This window comes from Piliocolobus tephrosceles, chromosome 6 (genome assembly GCF_002776525.5).
Source record: "Piliocolobus tephrosceles isolate RC106 chromosome 6, ASM277652v3, whole genome shotgun sequence".
NCBI classification, from domain to species: domain Eukaryota; kingdom Metazoa; phylum Chordata; class Mammalia; order Primates; family Cercopithecidae; genus Piliocolobus; species Piliocolobus tephrosceles.
In genome coordinates, this window is record NC_045439.1 from 140,750,836 (window position 1) to 140,772,735 (window position 21,900).

At 39.1% G+C, this 21,900-nt stretch overlaps 1 protein-coding gene across 20 annotated transcripts in view; it reads left to right on the forward strand.

Annotated features, from left to right (window-relative positions):
* The window catches only part of MAP2K5 (mitogen-activated protein kinase kinase 5), a 273,801-nt gene that overhangs the window by 25,513 nt on the left and 226,388 nt on the right, over nt 1–21,900 (forward strand). For all 20 annotated transcript variants that reach the window (XM_023220742.2, XM_023220744.2, XM_023220756.1 and 17 more), the window contains 3 exons: nt 12,338–12,407; nt 17,338–17,378; nt 18,298–18,365. In XM_023220742.2, the coding sequence (XP_023076510.1) occupies nt 12,338–12,407; nt 17,338–17,378; nt 18,298–18,365 (179 nt within the window). The remainder of the gene's footprint in view (nt 1–12,337; nt 12,408–17,337; nt 17,379–18,297; nt 18,366–21,900) is intronic.

Genomic DNA, 21,900 nt, shown 5'->3' on the forward strand with positions numbered 1-21,900 from the left:
ACCTGGTTCTCTTAATATTGAGAGACTTGTGTGAGTGGAACACAGTATTAACAAAAATAATTTTCATCGTTTTGTCTATTCTCACTCTTTATGTCATTTTTTCCCACATTGCCAGAAGAGGATGGCATACATTTTACTGTAATGCCTCCCATTATGAGACCTTGTATTATATTCAGTACAGGAATCCTTGTATTTAAGGGAAGTGTAAGTATTCCCTTTGGTGTATTTGACCGCAGTGTACCTTGTTAGACATTGAGTACTATGACGGAAAAATATTTTTTCACCTGTGGAGCACCTTGTAAATTGGGACATGATTGGCTTTATTCTAATGTACATAACTTGGACATTGCCTCTAAAATCATGCAGTTACTCAGGTAGAGTCAGAAGGTAACCACGGAGGTTTTGTTCAACTCTTTCATTTTATAAATAAGGACATTGAGGCCCACAGAGAATAGAAGATTCAGAAATCAGTTGGAAGTCACATGGCTAATTAAAAGGAAGGCCTGGATACAGACTCTCAATCACTTTGCTCCTGGTTGTTTTAGATAAGGTTTTTGTTTTGGTATCTATTATAGTCCCACTCAACTTTGCAAATACTACTTTTTCCTGAGTGTGAAAAATAATGCTTATTACCAAAATGTCACTGTACTTGAGTTTGTAGAGAAATGTAAAAAATACTCTGTTGGCTGGGCGTGGTGGCTCACTCCTGTAATCCCAGCACTTTGGGAGGCTGAGGCGGGCGGATCACAAGGTCAGGAGATCATGACTATCCTGACTAACACTGTGAAACCCCATCTTTACTAAAAATACAAAAAATTATCCAGGCGTGGTGGCATCTTTACTAAAAATACAAAAAATTGGGAGGCTGTGGCAGGAGAATTGCTTGAACCTGGGAGGCGGAGGTTGCAGTGAGCCGAGATTGCACCACTGCACTCCAGCCTGGACGACAGAGTGAGACTCCATCTCAAAAAACAACAACAAAAAACTCTGTGGGCGTCTGAAGGTTTAAAGGTTTTGTCCTTACCTACAAGGCTGTGTTTTACCTTGTTTACCAAATTTGTTGTCCATTTAGAAGTTGAATATTTAATAGCATCAGGGCCTTATTAGGAAGTTTTCTTTAAAGAGCAAAGAGGTTAGGAAGCTCATTTTCCATATGGTGCTTTCAAACATGCCACATATTAAATAGGTTCAACTTTGAACTTAACTTTGCAGGTGGCAAAATCAGTTCAGCTTTCAATGAGTGGTTAGTCCTCTAATTCAATGCAATTTATCCAAACAACTGATCACATAGTATATTCTTCAGGCAAGGTGGAGAAATGGTGAAAAAAATGAGAAAGGGAAACTGAAGGAAATAAATTGTTTTGGAAATTTATTTTCTCGAATAATGACATGCTCCAAGCTGTAAGTAAAGTTTTTATTTTGTTTTTCTTATCCTAGTCATAAAAGAAAACTTTTTTCTAGAGGCAGATTATTTTAATTCTCTTCTCTGTGTTGTTTGGAACATTTGGATGCCCTTGAAATAGTGATAAAAGTGTAGTGACCCCTTCTAGCCCCTGTTGTGATCTATCTTGGAGTCTGTTTGGAAGCAAGGAGCAGAAGCATATTCAAGTTTGCATCAGAACGAGGGATTTATTATGTGGCTCTTGGAAGCAAAGGAAAAGATAAGCATGAGCAGGCCTCGGTCTTGGTGGCACGGGGCACTCTGGGGACCGCTGGAATAGGAGGTTTGGACCACCAACGTTTTGTCATTTATATGGCTCTACTCCCAGTTCAGTTCCATCTCTGTGGAGGGTTCCGCTTACCCTATTTATAACAAAATGTCTCATTTGCCTTGCTGTCTGCATAGTCCTGTTTTATTTAAGTGTCAGGTTCCCTGAAGCTACTGTTAAAACTTCTGCTTTAAGAGGAATAGCAGAATTGCTACAGTCTAAAAATCAGGTGAAAGGTCAGTGTGGACACTACCCCAAGCTAACCAACGTAATAACTCTGAAAGTTTCAGCTGAGAGGATCCCATAAATTTTGGGCCTGTTGGTGAATACAAATTTAAATTCCTTCTGCCAACACATATTACCTTAAACTTAGCCAATTTGAATTTCATCTGCTGTTGGCTGCCCAAACTTCTATTAAGACTATCTGGAACTCCTTAAAGTCCTCTATGGTTTTATCCAAATGGTGTTATCATTAAACTTGGCCAACTTGCTGTCATTTTCACTTTCAAGTCATTAATAAATACATCCATCCAATAACATGTGCCTATAAATAGGGCCCAGAGTTGGTCCCTGTTGACCTTCACATTGTGATTTTCTTTCTTATCATCTAATCAATCTGTGACCATATGTGGACCCTCGGTCGAGTCTTCTAAGGAAGAGCTTGTATACATTGTAGTCTCCTCATGACAGGAACAATGAGTTATTAGGGAGTCAGAGCCTGAAGCCAGGTAAGTAAATGTAGCTATTAATTTGATATTCAGAATAGATTGGCTTCATATGTTATTTTTGACCACTGGGGCAGTTGTGTGCTTTGTGAGAGGTCAGCATCATAAAGGAAAAGCCTCTTAATGTAAAGTATGAGAAATAATTGAAAGAAGGTGTAACTAATGACACATCTGAGTAGGGTTATAATTGAATTTGTAGCCATTTGATAGAGTTAAGATTGTTGGGTTCTTCACTGGGAAAACTAATAAATTAACTATGGACTGCAAATAGTTGGTTAGTTTATTGATTATTGCTGTAATTACTGACTGAGCTACATATAATAGGATATGCTTGCATTATTGACAACAGGAATCTGAAAATGTTATCATTAGTGTGAAAAAGACAGCATGAGTATTCCTTATAAGTGAAATACTGTACCAATTATGTTGTCTGTTAGGCATGCTTAGGAGAGATTTGAGAAACCGTCCTGTTATAAATGTATGGAAGGATAATAAATAGGCCTGGTATTTCCTCTGTACATGAGACTTGCTGCTGAATAAATTAGAAGGTATGACCAATGTGAGTCATTACTATGTCTATATCAGTTCCTCTCTGGATTCTTCCTGTAAACATTTGTGCAGTGTCTATAATGTGCTAGGCATTATATGGCAGTGATTTCTCAAGTTTTCGAAGGCATAGTCCTTTTTGAAGATCTGTGGGAAGCTGTTTATTTTTTTACCCCAGAAAATTCACATAATGCAGTGTTTCACTAGCTTCAAGGATCTCCTAAAGCCCATATAGATCTCAGGTTAATATCTCTGGCATAAGAGGAAATAAAATATACAAGGCATGGTCCCTGCCCTTGTTGCACTTCCAAAAGAGAAACAGTGTTCCCCACAATACCCATTTACTTTATTATTTATAGTGCTGCAGTAATTGAGGGGAAGGGAGGGGATACTGACTCAATCTCCATAAACCAGTTAGTTAAATTCTACCACTGTACTTTGTCCAGATATCTCAGTGGCCTTGTTTTCTGGTTTCTGTGTCACCCTATTGTTATGAACGTTTTTATTCTATGTACTCTTACTTGGAAATGACAGATTCAAGGCACCATTTCCTATTTCAAGATTTTTTTTCAAGTACTTTTTAAGAAGGTTTCCCATATACCAGCTCCTTTAATTTTGGTCTTCTTAACATCTTTATAAGGCGAGCAAGGCAGGTTTTTTCCCCCATTTTTACAGCAGAGGATACAGAGGCGTAAACAATTGTGTGCCTTTCTTGAGGTCACACAGCCAGTCCATGGAGAGCTGGGGCCTGAGGTCACTCACTTGCTGGTTTGTTTCCTCATTCATCCAATCAGTTTTTTCATTCAGCAAATGTTTATTGCATAGCAGTTCTCTGGCCAAACGCTATGCAAGGTGGTAGGGGTGCAGTGAGCATACAGTTCATGCCCTCTAGGAGCTCGTGGTCCAGTCAGGGAGATTAACAAAAAAGGAAACAGAATTCAGTGGGGAAAGACAAGGAAACTCATAATTACCAAGCGGAGTGATAAATGATATAATACACCTAAGCATTAGGTGCTCCATGAGCACAAGAAGTGTCTAATCTAGCTTTGGGGACCAAGAAGGCTTCGTGAAGAGGGCAGTGTCCAGGTGGAGTAAGTTAGGACAAGGGAACTAGGAAGGGTGTTTGGGGCAGAAAGAACAGTGTATTTGAAGAATGCCTGGTGAATCAGGAGGAGCTGCCTGTGATTTAGTCTGTACGGACAGTGACGGGGGAGAGGGTGGGAGATGAGGCTGGGAGGAAGGTAGGTTAGACCATGGAGGGCCTTAGCTTGAGGGAACAGGGAAGTGACATGATCATATCTTGTATTGTCAGAGGCATTTGAGCCATAGCAACTCTGTATTAGTCTGTTTTCATACTGTTACCAGAAAGGGGTTCCAATCCAGACCCAAAGAGAGGGTTCTTGGATCTTGTGCATGAAAGAATTCAGGGTGAGTCCACAGTGCAAAGTGAAAGCAAGTTTATTAAGAAAGGAAAGTGGTGAAATAATAGCTACTTACTCCATAGACAGAGTGGGACATTCCTGAAAGTAGGAGGATGAATGTGTCCACCCTAGGTATGATGTTCGTTTATGTATAGGATAAAAAAGGATCATGGGGAGATGTGCTCTGCTACAAAGGTTTGTGATAAAGGATTCATTTTCTTAATTACTATATTTTGCAAAAATTGATATTATCTTTTTGTTTGTTTGTTTGTTTTTTGAGACAGAGTCTTGCTCTGTTGCCTAGGCTGGAGTGTAGTGGTGCGATCTCGGCTCACTGCAAACTCACCTTCCGAGTTCAAGCGATTCTCTTGCCTCAACCTCCTGAGTACCTGGGACTACAGGCACCTGCCATCATGCCCAACTAAGTTTTGTATTTTTAGTAGAGACAGGGTTTCACCATATTGGCCAGGCTGATCTCGATCTCCTGACTTTGTGATCCGCCTGCCTCGGCCTGCCAAAGTGCTGGGATTACAGGTGTGAGCCACTGCGCCTGGTCTGATATTATTATGTTTAAAGCAAAATTCGGAATGCTTCTGTTCTCAAGATATTAGGATATCAGGACATTCCTGAATCTGGGCGTGTTTAGTAAACGTTATCAATCTGTTCCCTTCATCATAAACATCTAGAGCCTCGGAATACCTAATTTCCTGGGAATGTAGCCCAGCAAGTCCCAGCCTTATTTTTCCCAGCTCTCACTCAAGATGTAGTTGCTCTGATTCGAATGCCTCTGACAACATTACTATAAAGAGCTATTTGAGACTGGGTAATTTATAAAGAAAAGAGGTTTAATTGACACAGTTCTGCATGGCTGGGGAGGCCTCAGGAAACTTACAATCATGGCAGAAGACAAAGGGGAAGCAAGTACCTTCTTCACAGGGTGGCAGGAGAGACAGTTGGGTAGCGGGTGGGTGAGTTGCCACACACTTTTAAACCATCAGATCTCATGAGAATTCACTCACTATCATGAGAACAACAAAGGGGAAATCCACCCCTATGATCCAGTAATCTCTCACTGGACCCCTGCTCCAATTCGACATGAGATTTGTGGGCAGGGACATAAATCCAAACCATATCAGACTCCATCTTGAATGGAAGCTGGGTAAAATGAGGCTGAGAACTGCTGGAAGTTAGACATTCTTAGTTACAGGATGTTTAGAGTTAAGGGAACAGGTTAATAGCATTTACCAAACAGACTCAGGACTTAACAGACCCAGGAAATGTCCTGATGTCCTGATATCTTAAGAACAAAAGCATTCTAAGTTTTGCTTTAAAGATTATATCTTTAAAAAATAATATCTTCTTGTGGAAGACAGTAGTTACACAAAGATGAACAATCCTATGTCACCAGCCCTTGTAGTGCAGCGCATCTTCTCCATATGGTTTTTTGCTTTGTTATCTTACATATAAACAAGCATTGTACCTAAGTTGGATGTGTTCCTCCTCTTACTTTTGGGAACACTTGGCTCTGATTGGATTTATTGATGGAGCCATTCTTTTATTCCTTTACTTTCTTAATAAACTTGCTTTCACTTTACTTTGTAGAATCACCCCAAATTCTTTCTTGCACGACATCCAAGAACCCTCTCTTGGGATATGGATAAGGATCCCTTTCTGATAACAGTATTTCTCAAGAGTGGCTTGGGGTAGAGAAATTATGAAGCATGGAAGCCATTTAGGGGGCTGTTCCCTGTGAAAGACAATGGTGGTCACAGGACTGATGAGAAGTTAACAGATTTGAGAAGTGGGGAGGATGTCAAGTTAATAAAATTTAGTAGGCCCAGCATGGTGGTACACGCCTGTAATCCCAGCACTTTGGGAGGCCAAGGTGGGTGGATCATGTGAGGTCAGGAGTTTGAGACCAGCTTGGCCAACATGGTGAAACCCCATCTCTACTAAAAATACAAAAATTAGCTGGGCATGGTGGGGGCACCTGTAGTATCAGCTACTTGGGAGGCTGAGGCAGGAAAATCACTTGAACCCAGGAGGCGGAAGTTGTATTGAGCCAGGATCGCACCATTGCACTCCAGCCTGGGTGATAGAGCAAGACTCTGTCTCAAAAAAACAAAATAAGTCCCGGTGTGGTGGCTCACATCTGTAATCCCAGCACTTTGGGAGGCCAAGGCAAGTGAATCACGAGGTCAAGAGATTGAGACCATCCTGGCCAACATGGGGAAATCCTATCTCTACTAAAAATACAAAAATTAGCTGGGCGTGGTGGTGGGCACCTGTAGTCCCAGCTACTCAGGGGGCTGAGGCAGGCGAATCATTTGAACCTGGGAGGCGGAGGTTGCAGTGAGCCGAGATCGTGCCACTGAACTCCAGCCTGGGCGACAGAGTGAGACTCCATCTCAAAAAAAAATAAATAAAATAAAATTTAGTGATTGAATATGGGGGAGAAAAGAAGAGAGATGGTTTGGGAAACAGGATCATAGTGATGGTATTTCCTGAGACCATAAACCCAGGCAGCAGAAGACAGGTCTAGGGTCTGAGAGGGGATAGGAGAGGAAATCAATTTTGGACCTGTTGAATTGGAGGAGGCTCTGCACAACCAACTGGGTATGTTTCAGAACTTAGGAGAGAAATCTGGGCTGGAAATAAAGATTTGTGATTCATCAGCTCATAGTTAGTCTCAGTGATTCCTCTGGTAGTTGAAACCTTTGAAGTGGCTGAAGTAACTCAAGGAGAGTATAAAATGAGAAGGTTAATGAAAAACAGGAAGGGAAATCCTGCATTTAAAGGAGAAATGGGGTAATAACCACTTACAGGAAACCAAATGGAGTAGTAGGAGAGGTAGGAAAACCTGTGGAGGGGGTGGCGGGAGGGGGGTTGCCAAAGAAAGAGCCAGAGGTCACCCATCAGCACAGATGTCCTCACACTGCTTCGCCAGACTCTGAAAGATCGGGTGACATAACCTAACCTGCACAGGGTGTGAGCGAAGCCACAGCTCTTCACCAGCTCAGCAGTCTACCAGGTAACCCTGCCTATTTAGGTAAATGTTTTGAGGTATGAGAAATATGAGATAACCTACCTCTTAACTTGTAAGCAATAAATATACATTTTATGCCCCGAGTGCATGGCATGGCTTAGAATGAAAGGAGTACTTTTTTGGTTTGTTTTTTTGTTTACTGATAAACCATTTGCTTCATCTGTTAAATAAAGGTGATGATACTTACAGAATGGGATAGGATTGTAAGAAACTAAGTGAATAAACATAGATATGTAGTACTGAGCCTAACACACATAGGTATCCAATGAGTGAGGGTTAGTTCTCTCCCTGTGTCTCTATCTCTATCTCTGTTTTCTCTTCTTTTTTTCTTTCTTTCTCTCTCTCTTTTTTTTTTTTTTTTTTTTTTTGAGATAGAGTCTTGCCTTGTCGCCCAGGCTGGAGTGCAGTGGCACAATCTTGGCTCACTGCAACCTCCGCCTCCTGGGTTCAAACAATTCTCCTGTCTCAGCCTGCTGAGTAGCTGGGATTGCAGGTGCACACCACCAGGCCCAGGTAATTTTTGTATTTTTAGTAGAGACAGGGTTTCATCATGTTGGTCAGTCTGGTGTCGAATTCCTGACCTCAGGTGATCTGCCTGCCTTGGCCTTCCAAAGTGCTGGGATTACAGGCATGAGCCACACTGCGCCCACCCTTCTTTCTTAATAGAAAATATGTGCCTCATAAACAAACTGTGCTATTTTGGAACTCAAGTTTTTTAAAAAATGTGGCAGATTTCCATGAAGAAAAAAATGTAATTATTGATTGAATTGTGCCATTAGCATTAGAATTAGGTTTATAACAAATATGAACACTGTAGTAAACTTGCAAACAAAACAAAGCAAAAAATTGTACTTGTTATCCCCTTGTTGAATCTGGCCCTCTGTTTCAAATTAATTAGATTTTTGGTAACTACACTAAACTTTGTCACATCCTTATTAAAATGGCTTAAGAATTTTGAAGAACAGCTCAGAAGGACTCTGAAACTAATCTGAGTCTAGTACTGGAGATTCCATTAGCAATTGCAAAACTGATTAATCTTTTACCCAGTTAACTTATTGATTATCGCTGCAGTTACTGCATGTAACAGATTATGCAAGGGATAACAGGAGAAAACACTTTTTATAACTGCTGCTGATGTATTCAGTTTGAACACAATATTTCATACTCTATATAATTATATCTGCACTTTTAAATGCTGGAACACTTCTAAGATAGAAAGTTTGCTTAATATCGTTTCAATATGAGGAGGTGTACTTTTAAATTTCTTAACTAGTAATGCATTATGGTTTACCAAGTGCCTTCACTAATTTTATTGCTGCAGTTTAATTTTTGAGCCTCACTGTAACCCTATATATTAGGGTAAATATTAGGAAACTAATGTTTAATAAAGTTAAATGTCTTCCTGAAGGCTACACAAGTTAATGAGTGGCAGACTCAGAATTCAACCCCATTTCAATCAGTAAATATTTATTAAACACCTACTATGTGCAGAGTTTTGTGTTAGGGCTAATAAATGCCAGGATAAGATTATAGACGTGAAGATGAAGTTATTTGGATAACTTTAAGTAATATTATGAAGGTTACTTTGTTACATTTCTATCCAAGCTATTATGTTCAGTATCTTGGTGTACAAGGTTTAGGAGTGTTTTTTTGGTCGTTGCTGTTTGTTTCTTTGTTTTTTTCTTTTCTTTTGGTTTTGGTCATTACTGCTTATTTTATCACTATTTAGAACAAAATTGGAGACAAACCCTTTAAAGGAAGAGTATATAGAAATGACACTAATAGATCCAGATCTAAAAACAATTTGCTGTCCGTGTGTGGTGGCTCACGCCTGTAATCCCAGCACTTTGGGAGGCCAAGGCAGGTGGATCACCTGAGGTCAGGAGTTTGAGACCAACCTGGCAAACATAGTAAAACTCCATCCCTACTAAAAATACAAAAATTAGCTAGGCATGGTGGTGGGCACCTGTAATCCCAACTACTTGGGAGGCTGAGGCAGGAGAATAGCTTGAACCTGGGAGGTGTAGGTTGCAGTGAGCCAAGACTGTGCCACTGTACTCCAGCTTGGGTGACAGAGCAAGACTGTGTCTCAAAAAAAAAAAAGAAAAAAAGAAAGAAAGAAGAAAGAAAATCCCCAATTTGTTTTGCAGTTTATTAGTTGCTGTCTTTGTTTTCCCACGTGAGCCTCACAGCTATCCTCTGGGTATATCTGTCTTGATTTTATAAATGAGTAACATGAGGCACAGTGAGCATTTCGTCATGGAGGTCACATGCTTGGAGATGACAGTTAGTGATGAAGCTCCTGAGTTTGAGCCCTCTGATTCCTTCATGTGCCTTGCTCATCTCACTGAGTAGCATGGACCTGGTGGCCGGTCAGGACTGCTCTGTGCCAAGAGGTACCATGCATGGCCCTGCATTTTATCCTTATCTCATGGAGAATGCTCCATAGGCAGTAGCTGGAGTTTCTAGGCCTAGTGCCTTGTTGGTGGCTGTTCCTCAGGGATCAGTTGTGTAGGGCCCACACTATGGGTTTGATTACCTCCCTTTACAGCATGTCCTTGATGGTGAATTACTTTGCTATGTAGAACATAAGCTTCTCTATTAATACAGATACAGATCAAATGGAGTAGTACAGCAGGAGAAAATACGCTTGGATTTAGAGGAAATATAAAAAACAAAAAATACAACCTAACTACTCGCTATAGAGAAACTGTTAAGTGGCATACTCAACATCGTTGCTGTGACTATGTTAATCGTGGTACAGAGAGATGTTTATAGATGAGTTAAAAATTCTCACAATGATTATAAAAGTGTATATAGTTTGCCAGTTGATTTGGAACAGACTTAAAATGAAAGGAAAACCATTTTTATTTATTTATTTATTCTGTGAGGTAAATAAATAAAGCTAGAAAACAGGTCAATTTCATGCATGCAAGGTTTTATAGTAGGAAAAAAATGCATTGCACCTGTTCTGACCCTTTACATTTGAGGTTATTTGTTTTCAAACTTGACCCCAAGCACCAGTTTTAGACATCTGTATAATTAACTTGTTAGATAAAGCATAAGGATATTTTATTTGTCTTGATTTCTAGGACAATGGCAAAGTAGTAACTGAAATTACTAGCCTATTGTACATAGCAGTTAATTAAAGAAAAGCATTAACTATAGGAGAACACAACCACTGCTGTAGTCTTGTATCAGTACAAAAAGGCAGTAATTTTTTTGACAGCCACTGATTGGAAAGTTGCTTGCAGCCTTCCAGAAGCAAGGGGGTACATGCTGTGGATCAATAACCAGCAAATTTCCCATTAAAAAGAATACCTGAGCAATGTTCCAAATAGCCACTGGCATCTTAATTTTCCATGGAAACCTCAAACACTTGTGTGCTCGGACAAGTCATTTTCGGACAATTTTTCCAGACTACTTGTTAACAGTTATTGCTGTCCCAAAAGGTTGACAGCCTACATGATTGATATTTCATTTACTTGTCATCACTGAGTAATGGCGAGTGCTGTATTTCTGTGGTTTTAAGGAACAGAATCTCCTGAAAGACATTTGCCTTAGTGTATATTCCAGAGCATATGTTTCATATGTTTATGCTGTATGTATATAAGTTTTTATGTCCGTAGAAGGACAGAATCACTTCCCTTACAGTTTGAAACCCTTTGGAGAGCTGGGTACACTTTTATCAGTCCATAGCTATCCAACATCCATCTTCACTTTATTTGTTATTAGTGCAAACAGCCTTAGATGTATTAACTTGTGATTCCCAAAATGATGTGGAATTTTATAGCTCCCCTTTATTTTCAAGAGGAAATAAAAAACCCTTGCTCTTGTAATAATTTTAGTGTACATAAAAGCAATAGGAAGATACATGTGATGTCTGCTAAAAAAAGAAAGTTTTAAAGAATGTCAGGAAACAATGATAATCAAGGAAAGATTTCCTAAACATATAGTATTTAAATAATAGGGACATGTTTTTAATATAGAGACAGCAAGGATGAAAAGGGTGTTCTGCTCTTTGACAGCCCCTCAAAACATAAAATCAGCAGTTTTCATTGTGGATATTTTTCCCACCAAGAGCGTCACTTGTTATTTGTCAAGCATTATAAGATGTGAGAGCACAGAAGCCATCTCCAAGTTAGGTGGACACATGCTCACAAAATAGCGAATTGAAAGAAGTGGTAATCAAACCACAGTACAACCTACTGAATAATTTGTGTTTACTAAGGAATGTGAAAGCTTTTTCACTTAGAACTTTATTTTTTGTGTACAGAATTTTACAGTGCAATTTGGTCTGTACTAAAGTGTTTATAAGGCTAAAGCATAAGGGTATGTTTGCTTGAAACTAGGCTACCTTTTTATCCTGTTAATCCTGTCATCTTTGGATGGGTCATATTTTGTTTGCTGTTTCCACAGTCTCTGTAATTTAGATTTCCATTATCTGTGCATTTCATACACAAATGTGAATAATGTTTGATTAACTGGCGTGTAGGTCCAAGGCCGATGTGAAGTTTCTTCATTTTGCTTTGCAAAATCCAGGGAAAAAGAGCAAGAGGCAATTTGGGAAATTCCACTAAAATGCTTTATGTGTTATTTAAATATATATAATTTTCAAATATTTTATATGATTTAATTTACATTAAATACTAATATAAAGTCTTAATCAACACTTTTAAAGATAAATCCCAGGGTGAAGGCTAACATACTGGACTTTCAGTCCTAAATATTCACTATAGTCATTTTGATGTGCCGGTAGGGAAAAGTATTCTCAAGGCTGATATGTTTATACCAGCAATTTACAAAAGTACTGTGAATTAAACAACCACTAAGTGTCTGTTCCAGTATTCATACATTACTGAGTAATCTCTTTCTATAATCTCTTTGCAGTATTATTCCACAGTAATGGAACAGCAAGTAAATGGACAGTTAATAGAGCCTCTGCAGATATTTCCAAGAGGTAATGTTGAGCAAATTCTAATCAACAATGATTATTTCAGTAAACTGTTTCATCAACAGTTATGTTTTCCAAAGGTTTAAATGCACATAACATGATGTTTAGCTCTTAATTTGAAAAACAGAAGATGTATTCATTATCATGGGGATTGCAGGCCATATTATAGTTATGGCAGATAAAATATCTAATTTACTAGAGTAAATTAAACTAACTAGATTGTTTTTTGTTTTTGAAGTACATGCTTACATTAGCTTAAAGAACTCTTTGGGGGTCCGCATGGTTTCTAAACCAAGGCAAATGAATGACTTTAATCCTGGATATTTATAAACTGTGGCTCATGATGGCGGCCAGAGCTGCGATTGAGGAGAAAGCTTTTAGCTAGTGCAGAAGCTAAGATTTACTGAGGTGTTAGGAGAGAAATTGTGGCGGAATGTTTGGTGTCTGTTTTTTTGAGGAGGTATTTTCTAAATAGTTGAAATTCTTCATAAATGGAAATTTGATTATCTCCAAAAATAAGAGCTGATGAGAGTAAGTTTCAGTGAATCACTTGGTCAGATAATTTTCTTTTTCCCTTTTAGGTTTGGCAGTACTATCCTTGTATCAGATGTGATTGTTCAACCGTGTATAAATGTTCCCTCAAAATTTGAATAATGGTGAAAAAGAACAGTTTAATTATATAAACCATTAAGTCTTTCACCCATTATACATTGCCCCACTTGGAATCCATGTTTTCTAACTAATGGAACAGATAAGGAAATTCTCTAAGTAACCCTTCTAGAAATAACTTAATTGAAATAATTAAAAGTTAAACTTACCTTCGTTAACTGATACTGTACAAATAATCATGGTATGAGTTTTCCAATTAAACATTCTAGACTTTCATTACCTGTAACTCTCTGAAGTTTGAATGGCTCAATTAACCAGTAGGCTCCTATTTGCACTGATAAAGTCTCCAAAGGCAGCTGGCTTGGCCAACCCTCAAGAATATCTGGGTTCAAGAATAATATCGCTCTTTTAGCATATGTGTGGGCAGCAGAATCGGGAGTGCTTAGTATATTACTAATAACTTATTAAATGCTAAGTAAGTACAGTTGGGCTATTTAAGGCCAGTAATAGTTCAAAATAAGGATTGTGATTAATCCACTTCTGTTGTACTTGAAGAATAACCACCAAAACAGAAAAAAAGAAAGAAATGTTGCTATTTCCGTTTATTAGGCCAATGATTAGGATGTAAATTATTTCTTTTTTGTTTGTTTGTTTGAGACAGAGTCTCGCTCTGCCACCAGGCTGGAGTGCAGTGGTGCAATCTCGGCTCACTGCAACCTCTGACTCCCTGGTTCAAGCGATTCTCCTGCCTCAGCCTCCTGAGTAGCTGGGATTACAGGCTCATGCCACCACACCCAGCTAATTTTTGTATTTTTAGTAGAGACAGGGTTTCACCATGTTGGCCAGGATGGTCTTGATATTCTGACCTCGTGATCCGCTCCCTTGGCCTCCCAAAGTGCTGGGATTACAGGTATGAGCCACCGCGCCTGGCCAGGAGATAGATTATATCTTAATGTTTGTAGTGACTGGAGAACTTGGGCAAGTTTCAAAATTCTTTCTTCACAAGGAATACTATTTTACAAACTGAAAATTTCTATTAATTTCTCTACTGACATTATAGCTCTGCCATAGAAAACCCTAGTTGCAGTATCCTGGAGAAATATACTTCCAGGCAGGGCACAGTGGTTCATGCCTGTAATCTCAGCATTTTGGGAAGCTAAGGCAGGCGGATTGCTTGAGCTCAAGAGTTTGAGACCAGCCTGGGCAACATGTCAAAACCCTGTCTGTACCAAAAAAATACAAAAATTAGCCAGGTGTAGCGGCACACTCCTGTTGTCCCAGCTACTTGGTGGGCTGAGGAGAGAGGATGGCTTGAGCCCAAGAGGTTGAGGCTACAGTGAGCCATGTTTGTGCCGCTGTACTCCAGCCTGAGTGACACAGCAATGCCCTGTCTCAAAAAAAAAAAGAAAGAAAGAAACATACTTCCAATGTTGTGGGTTGTTTGTTTTCTTTCATTTTGTGAGCAGTCCTGTCATTCTCACTGTTCATCCCATTATGCTTCTTTCCATGATAATCACAATCATTTTTAGATGTCTGCTCTGTTAAGGCATTAATATTGCTTTACGCGTCATCGTCTGTAATCTTCCTGATAGTTCTGCCTATTAGGTATTATTGTTTCCAATTTATGGATGCGAATATTGAGGTTCAGAGAGGTTAAGTAACTTCAGAGTCACACAGCTTATAAGTGCTTACTATGCCCTTTGAGTAAGAATTTCATTTAAATTATAATGTGATTAAAATGGAAAGGCATATATATTAAAATATAATTAGAGTGTGCATGGGAGTAGTTTGGAGGGCTTGTTTTGGAGTGGAGATAAGAGTATAGTATGGGGAGAGGATTCTTAAAGAAGGAAAATATATGAGATGTCATTGTCACATGTAGTCTTACCATAAAACCCACTAGGCTGCAATAAATTGTTAAACATAGTCTTTCTAAGCCAAATTTAAATATTTCAGAATATGAGACTGTCTTTTTATTTCTGTAGTTTTAAAATATGCTATGGTATAATTGTTTCTAGTTTTTGGTAGTCTTTTGCTTTTTGCTACCTATCTACATCGAATGTACATTTTATCATATGTAGATAAGTGAAATTATGCAAATTTACATAATCAACATGTAGACATACTGGGTATATTTCGTATGTCTACCTAGTTGGTTAGAGGCCCTCAGTCCTTAAAAAGAATCTTTAGACTGAACAAGTAGGAAGGATAGGAGAAAATAATTGTTTCCGTTTTGGTTTTTTTTTTTTGGAGACAGAGTCTCACTCTATCATCCAGGCTGGCGTGCAGTGCATGCTCACTGCAGCCTTTATCTTCCCAGGCTGAAGCATTTCTCCTGCCTCAGCTCCTGAGTAGCTGGGACTATAGACATGTGCTACCATGCTGGGCAAAGTTTTTTTATTTTTCAATAGAGACAGGGTATTACAATGTTGCCCAGGCTGGTGTCAAACTCCGGAGGTCAAGCAGTCCTCCCACTGCCACCTCTCCAAGTGCTGGGATTAAAGGCATGAACCGCCATGCCTGGCCATAATTCTGATCTAATAACATGTTCTCCTCATTCCAAGTAGCACAGTTGCCTTGGATAGTAACTCCCAGGTCATGGCTGAGTCCTCTCCATTGTTAAAAGATATGTTAAATATTCATAAGTGTGAACATTGACTAGCTTTACAGTAATTCCTGACCCGATAACTTTAGGAAATAGGAGGTTACTGGGTTTTTTGACTGCTGTTTACATCTCCAGTTATAAAAGTTTGAGAAGTCAATTGAGGAGTGAGGCAGATATTAAGGTTAGAGATAAGAGTTGACGTTTGTCTCTGATTCCTTGGCTAGCAACTTTGTTTAAAGGAAATTTATGAATGCACTGCTTACTTCAGTGGAAATATTTTGAAGTGTTGTCTTAGGAAGTATTGATGGTCCCTCAAGGACCAGGCATCAAATGCATGTGACTGTAGTTCAAAAGGTTAATTTCCATTTTAAGGAAAGAAGATTTTGAGTCTTAATTTTAGTGCATTTTAGAAAGGCAAGTAAAAACATTTTGTTATGGTTTAGATATATTTTCTAGGAAAAATAACATAATAAATTTGCGTATATTTGAAATATACAAAATGAAAGCAACTGAAGTGTTTTGTAATTATTACCCATATCTTCTCCTTTTTTTTTTTTTTTTTTTTGAGACAGAATCTCACTCTGTCACCAGGCTGGAGTGCAGTGGTGCCATCTCAGCTCACTGCAACCTCCGCCTTCCGGGTTCAAACGATTCTCCTGCCTCAGCCTCCCAAGTAGCTGGGATTACAGGCACCCGCCACCAGGCCCAGCTAATTTTTGTATTTTAGGTAGAGATGGGGTTTCACCATATTGACCAGGATGGTCTTGATCTCTTGACCTCATGATCGGCCCACCTCAGCCTCCCAAAGTGCTGGGATTACAGGTGTGATCCACTGCGCCCAGTCGTTACCCACATCTTCTTGTTATTAAACGGCTCTATTTCTTGTAGTCAGAAACAGGAAAAAGACATGTACATCTGAGAGATGGACAAAAGAAAAAAAATCAAATTAATCCATCCCCAAACAATCAATCAAAATTGACGGCCCCTTAACATACAATTTGTAGGGAACTATAGTTTTCATATCTATAACATGGGCAGGAGGCTTTTGTATTTTTAACACATTTGTTGAAGCAGCATTTGCTGAATTAGAAAAGTACTAACCTGTAACTCAAGATGGTGTCAGGAAATTAATATTCTTTTTTCCTGGTACTACCTGAGGACTAAATATTAGCACATGTCAAGATTTGTAAGAAATGTGATAAAATTAGTTATATGTCTGTATTTTAATACATTTGACTGCTTATGGCTGTGCAAAGTAGTATTCAAACTAGAATGTTCCATCGTAGAATCTCTAGCAATCTTTTTGGCATTAAAAGATCCTTTTCTCACCCCCTCCCCTGCAAAAGAATCCCTTAGCTCTTTTCAAAGTAGTTTTAAGTGATAGCAGATATACAATGTAACAGAATGAGGACAGATTGCAGAAATTTGAATTATGAAAGGAATCTAATCATTTTAGCTCAGTTAACTTGGTTTTTATATGTTTTAAGCAGAAATTAGAATTTATATGAGGTGGTGTCAGAAAGCTCTTTGCATTTATAAATGCTCACTCCTGCAAGTTAAAACCCTGGTTCATAATTCCCACTTTGGGTCTTGGGAGCCACTTTTCAATCATTTCTCTCTGCTAATTTTGGTGTCACCCTCATTTCTTTTTAAACGATTCATTTTGAGCAAATTTGTAAATGGCCCTGATGTGTTCTACAATTTAGTCAATTACTGTTTCAGCCTGCAAGCCTCCTGGGGAACGGAACATACATGGCCTGAAGGTACGAATTTCAATAATTGTTTCAGTAAAGTTAGATGGATTTGTAATGCTGTGTTCCACTTATTGAAATGTCAAATAGAACTGCACTTTCTCAAGCTCTGACAAGCGATCCTTTTATTTTTTTTTTTAAGTGGGAGGTGGAGGGGGATTCATCTGTAGTATTTGCTCAGTATGTGTATATATTTGCATACTGGGAGTTTGGTACTGTATTTTCAATTATTTGGAACTGTTTTGTTGGTCAGTGTCTTCAGGATCATCCTAGATGCTGGTATCTACAAAGATTTTAGTAAGAATATAGACTTCATTTCAGTGATTAATTAAGCACATAAACATATTGCACATGGAATACCCTCCTTTTGACATATTTATGCTAGAAACATATATCTAGCACGTATCTTTTCATTCTGTCTATTTTGAATTCTGGATTTCTGTTTAGGGCTTCACATCTGAAAGAAAAGCTGGCTTTTGTATTAGGCTCAAATATTTAATAATTAATTATTTGGACCTAATTTTTTAGTGAATAAGAAACATTCTACATACAGTGTTCTGCTTGGTTGCAGAGCTAGAAGGATGTAACTTGAGGTTCACTACTAACCCCTGAGTATATTCTTAATGTACTTTTTGAACATACTGTTTTTATATGTATTCTAGACAGTGAGTTGGATTTTCACACTGTTTATCTCTCCTTTTTCATCACTGTTTAAATATTTAATGGAATAATGACAGGAATAGAATATTATGTAATGTATAGGTTATACGGTTTTGTAACCTATATACTGAATAGACTCCAACCGTGGGTCTGTCTAGCAACAAGCTAATTAACCTTCATAGTGAAATGAGAAATTTGTGGCAAATTATAGGTTAATTAGAACTGTGTCCTCAGAACACAAGACTGATCAAGATTCTTTCTTTACTTTTAGGTGAATACTCGGGCCGGACCCTCTCAACACAGCAGCCCAGCAGTCTCAGATTCACTTCCAAGCAATAGGTGAGAGCAATCTAGTGAAGTGTGCCCTTAATGTGATTTATCTACAGAGTTGGGGTGAGGTGGGGAAGAAGCTAGAAAGAAATTTAACCAGTTAGATAACCTAGCTACATATTGACCAAAGAGAAAGGACCTCATATGGAAAGGTGAATGTTTAGATTTAGACTGGTGCTCAGAGAAGGCTGCCTGGGGAGAGTGATGTTTCTGTTTTGACCTGAAGGATGAGAAGTACGTCAAGAAGCAGAGAAGGGTGTTTTCACACAGAGGGAAGAGGGTAGGTGAAGGCCCTGAGGTGGAGAAGAAGCTCAGCATGTTTGTGAATAGGCCAGTTTGGCTGGAGCACAGGGAGGGGTGCTGGGTTGGGGAAGGGATTTGGAGAGAGGAGATGAAAGAGCAATAGGAGTGATAGGAGCTAAGGAGGTAGACAGGACTCGTCATGCGGGGCCTCATAGGCCCTGTCATGTTTGAATTTTCCTCTCAGTTGCACTGGCGAGCAGTTAGAGGGCTTTTAGTAGGACAGGGATGTGGCCAGCCCTGTGTTTTTAAAAGATTCTCTGCCTGTGGTGTGGCGAATGAGCAGAAGCTGCCATCTAATCCTGCCCTCTTTTGATGTTTGACTCCCTACTCCTTGCCAAATGGTCTTCAAACCTCTTCCTGAACATCCTTGTTGGAGGAATGCACTTTATCAGCCAAGGCAGCTCCTTCCCTTTTTTATTCGGCTGTATCTCCGAAGGCTCTTTTTGTGAGCTGGGATTTGTCTTTCTATAGCACCCACTCATAACATTTTAGTTAAGCCCTCAGAACGTGATTGTTCCCTCTTCCAGGGGAACAGCTCTTCCAATGGTCTTCCCTCCAAACACAGTTCTAGATTTTCTGTCTCAGTACATTCTCCCATATCCAGTCTATTGCTAACTCCAGATAACCTGTCAGTCACCATACTTGTGGGTTCTACCTTCTGAGTAGCTCTAAGTCTTTCTACTCACCAGCATTCCTGCTGCTGTGTGGGTGGTTCTGGCTCTCCACATCGCTGCCACAGCCTCCTGAGAGTCTGCTGCCTCCATTCTTGCCCCATTGAGCCCCTCCTCCACCCTGCAGCTGGAGCCACCTTGCCAGTGCACAGTCCTGAGCTGCAGTCATTCCCTACTTTAAAACTTCACTGTTCTTTATGCTTTCAAGATGAAGTGTAACCACCACAGCAGGTGAGCAGTGGCCCTTCACATATGGGTGCTCTGTGTACTCCAGCTTGTTGACCTGCCTCTCCGCGGCATCCCACCTGACATTCCAGCTTTGCTGAAGAACGCGTAGTGCCCTGAATGGACCACTTTCTTCTCTCTACTGGGCCTGCACATTTTCCCGTTTCTTTTCATCCCCACCTTGACCTTCAGTCTGGCTAACGTTGGTTATCTTTGAGGGATAAATTATCTTCTTCTGAAAACTGTCCCTGATTACTACCCATCTCCCAGTGCACACCAGGGACCTCTGTAGGAATTCGTATGATATCCCCACGCTTCCTTGTATTGTAGCAGTGAGCACATTGTATTATAATCACCTCTGTCCTCCAGTAGATTCTATACTCCTTGAGGGCAGTGACTGTAGCATATTCATTGACAAAGTTCCAGTTCCCAGCATGATGCTTGCCATATAGGTTATAGTCAATCATGTTTGAATGAATGAATGAATGAATGTGTGAATATATTTGTATTTCTTTTACATCTTGCCTCTGGACTAAATTCTCCTAGCTCTTTCATCTTTTCTGATATGACATTACTTCTAGTCCCCTCATCCTTTTACTCTTCTTTGGATATCTCAGTGTCTCTCTTCAGGTGTCATACTCAAGTTACAGTCGTAACACATTTAAATTTTAAAATGTTTTTATTTTATTTTATTACTTTTTTAGAGATGGGGTCTCGCTCTCTTGTCCAGTTAGAGTGCAGTGGCGCAATCACAGCTTGCTGCAAACTTGACCTCCTGTGCTCAAGTGGTCCTTCCACCTCAGCCTCCCAAGTAGCTGGGACTATGGGCCTGCACCACAATGCCTGGCTAGGCATTTTTTTTTTATTTTTTTATTTCTTTTGTAGAGATGGGGTCTCACTGTTGCCTAGGCTAGTCTCAAACTCCTGGCTCAAGCAGTTTTCTCACTTTGACCTTCCAAAGTGTAATTACAGTCATGAGTCACCACAGCTGGCCTTAAAATGTTTTTAAGAGTGATTTTTGGATAGCTTAGGTCACCATGAACATGCGGATGAATGAAATATTGAGTAAAATGACTCACAAAGAAATTGCCAGGATACAATTTTGTCTTTTTTGTTTTTCTTTTTTTTTTTTTTTTTAACCAAAGTTGATAATCAGATGCTAGCATAATGAATGAAACAGTATTTTCCTCTATTGCTCTCAAAGCATGGCTTGTTTTTTCTTTTGCCTTAGGTGATTGACTGTTTATTAAACTGAGTTTACTAATCCACTTGGTGTTCCTAGGCCATAATTACTGAATTCAAGTCCCGCTGCCAAGGCAAGGCCTTTCCTAAACTACTTAGCTTTCTCCTTCTGTAAAGTAGGATGATTAAACTTTCCATCTATCTACCACTGGTGTTAGAAAGATTGATGAAGCTGTATTAGGAATCACGTTTTATTTCTTGGATGAAAGGCATTTTATAAATGCAGTGAATCAAAATGTTATTAATTCAAGTTTATAACATAATGCAATATCTATGTAGAAACCTTGCCTGGACTTTGTTTGGTTATTTGTGTCTTTACAATAATTGGAACTATCAAATTGGGAGTCATTTGTGAGAAAACTAGAATCTGAATGTTTCCCAGTAAAAAATATGTGTGTGTTTGTGTGTGTATAGGAGATAGACAGACTTTGAGCAAGGTGTGTACCTTAGAGGTCTGTATTTTATCCTTTATAAATTAGGGATAATAACTATACCTAGAGTATAGTTATTATAAGGATTAAATTAGGATAATAAGCATTTAGCACAGTGCCTAGCACATGATCATCACTTGATAAATAGCAGCTATTATTATGTTAACTGGACTGATTTTAGGCAGCTGTGTATTTTTTCCATATATGTTTCAGCTTTCATCCTATTCTACAAAATTGTTAATTGCCACTTTAGTGCATGGATTCTTAGACGTCGTAGGACATTAAAGTCAAGAACCCTTGGATGAGGACATACTTTATAAAATCTGGGAAAGTAGGGACTCAGGCTCCATTGTTTACATTTGACCATAGCAAAAGTTTAAGATATATGTAGAAAGAAGAGTAATTATAACTTGAAGTGGTAAAGTGTGATCAAACTTGAAGTCTGAGATTCTCTCAAATGTAACCTCTTAAAGGTACCAAATGGAATATGTGTATTTCATGTTAGGTCTTGAGTCCTTTCTCTTTTTTTCTTTTTCTTTTCTTCCTTCCTTTCTCCTTCCTTCCTCCCTCCCCCTCTCTCTCTTTCTTTTTCTCTCTCTTTCTCTTTTTCACTCTCTCTCCTTCCTTCCTTCCTTCCTTCCTTCCTTCCTTCCTTCCTTCCTTCCTTCCTTC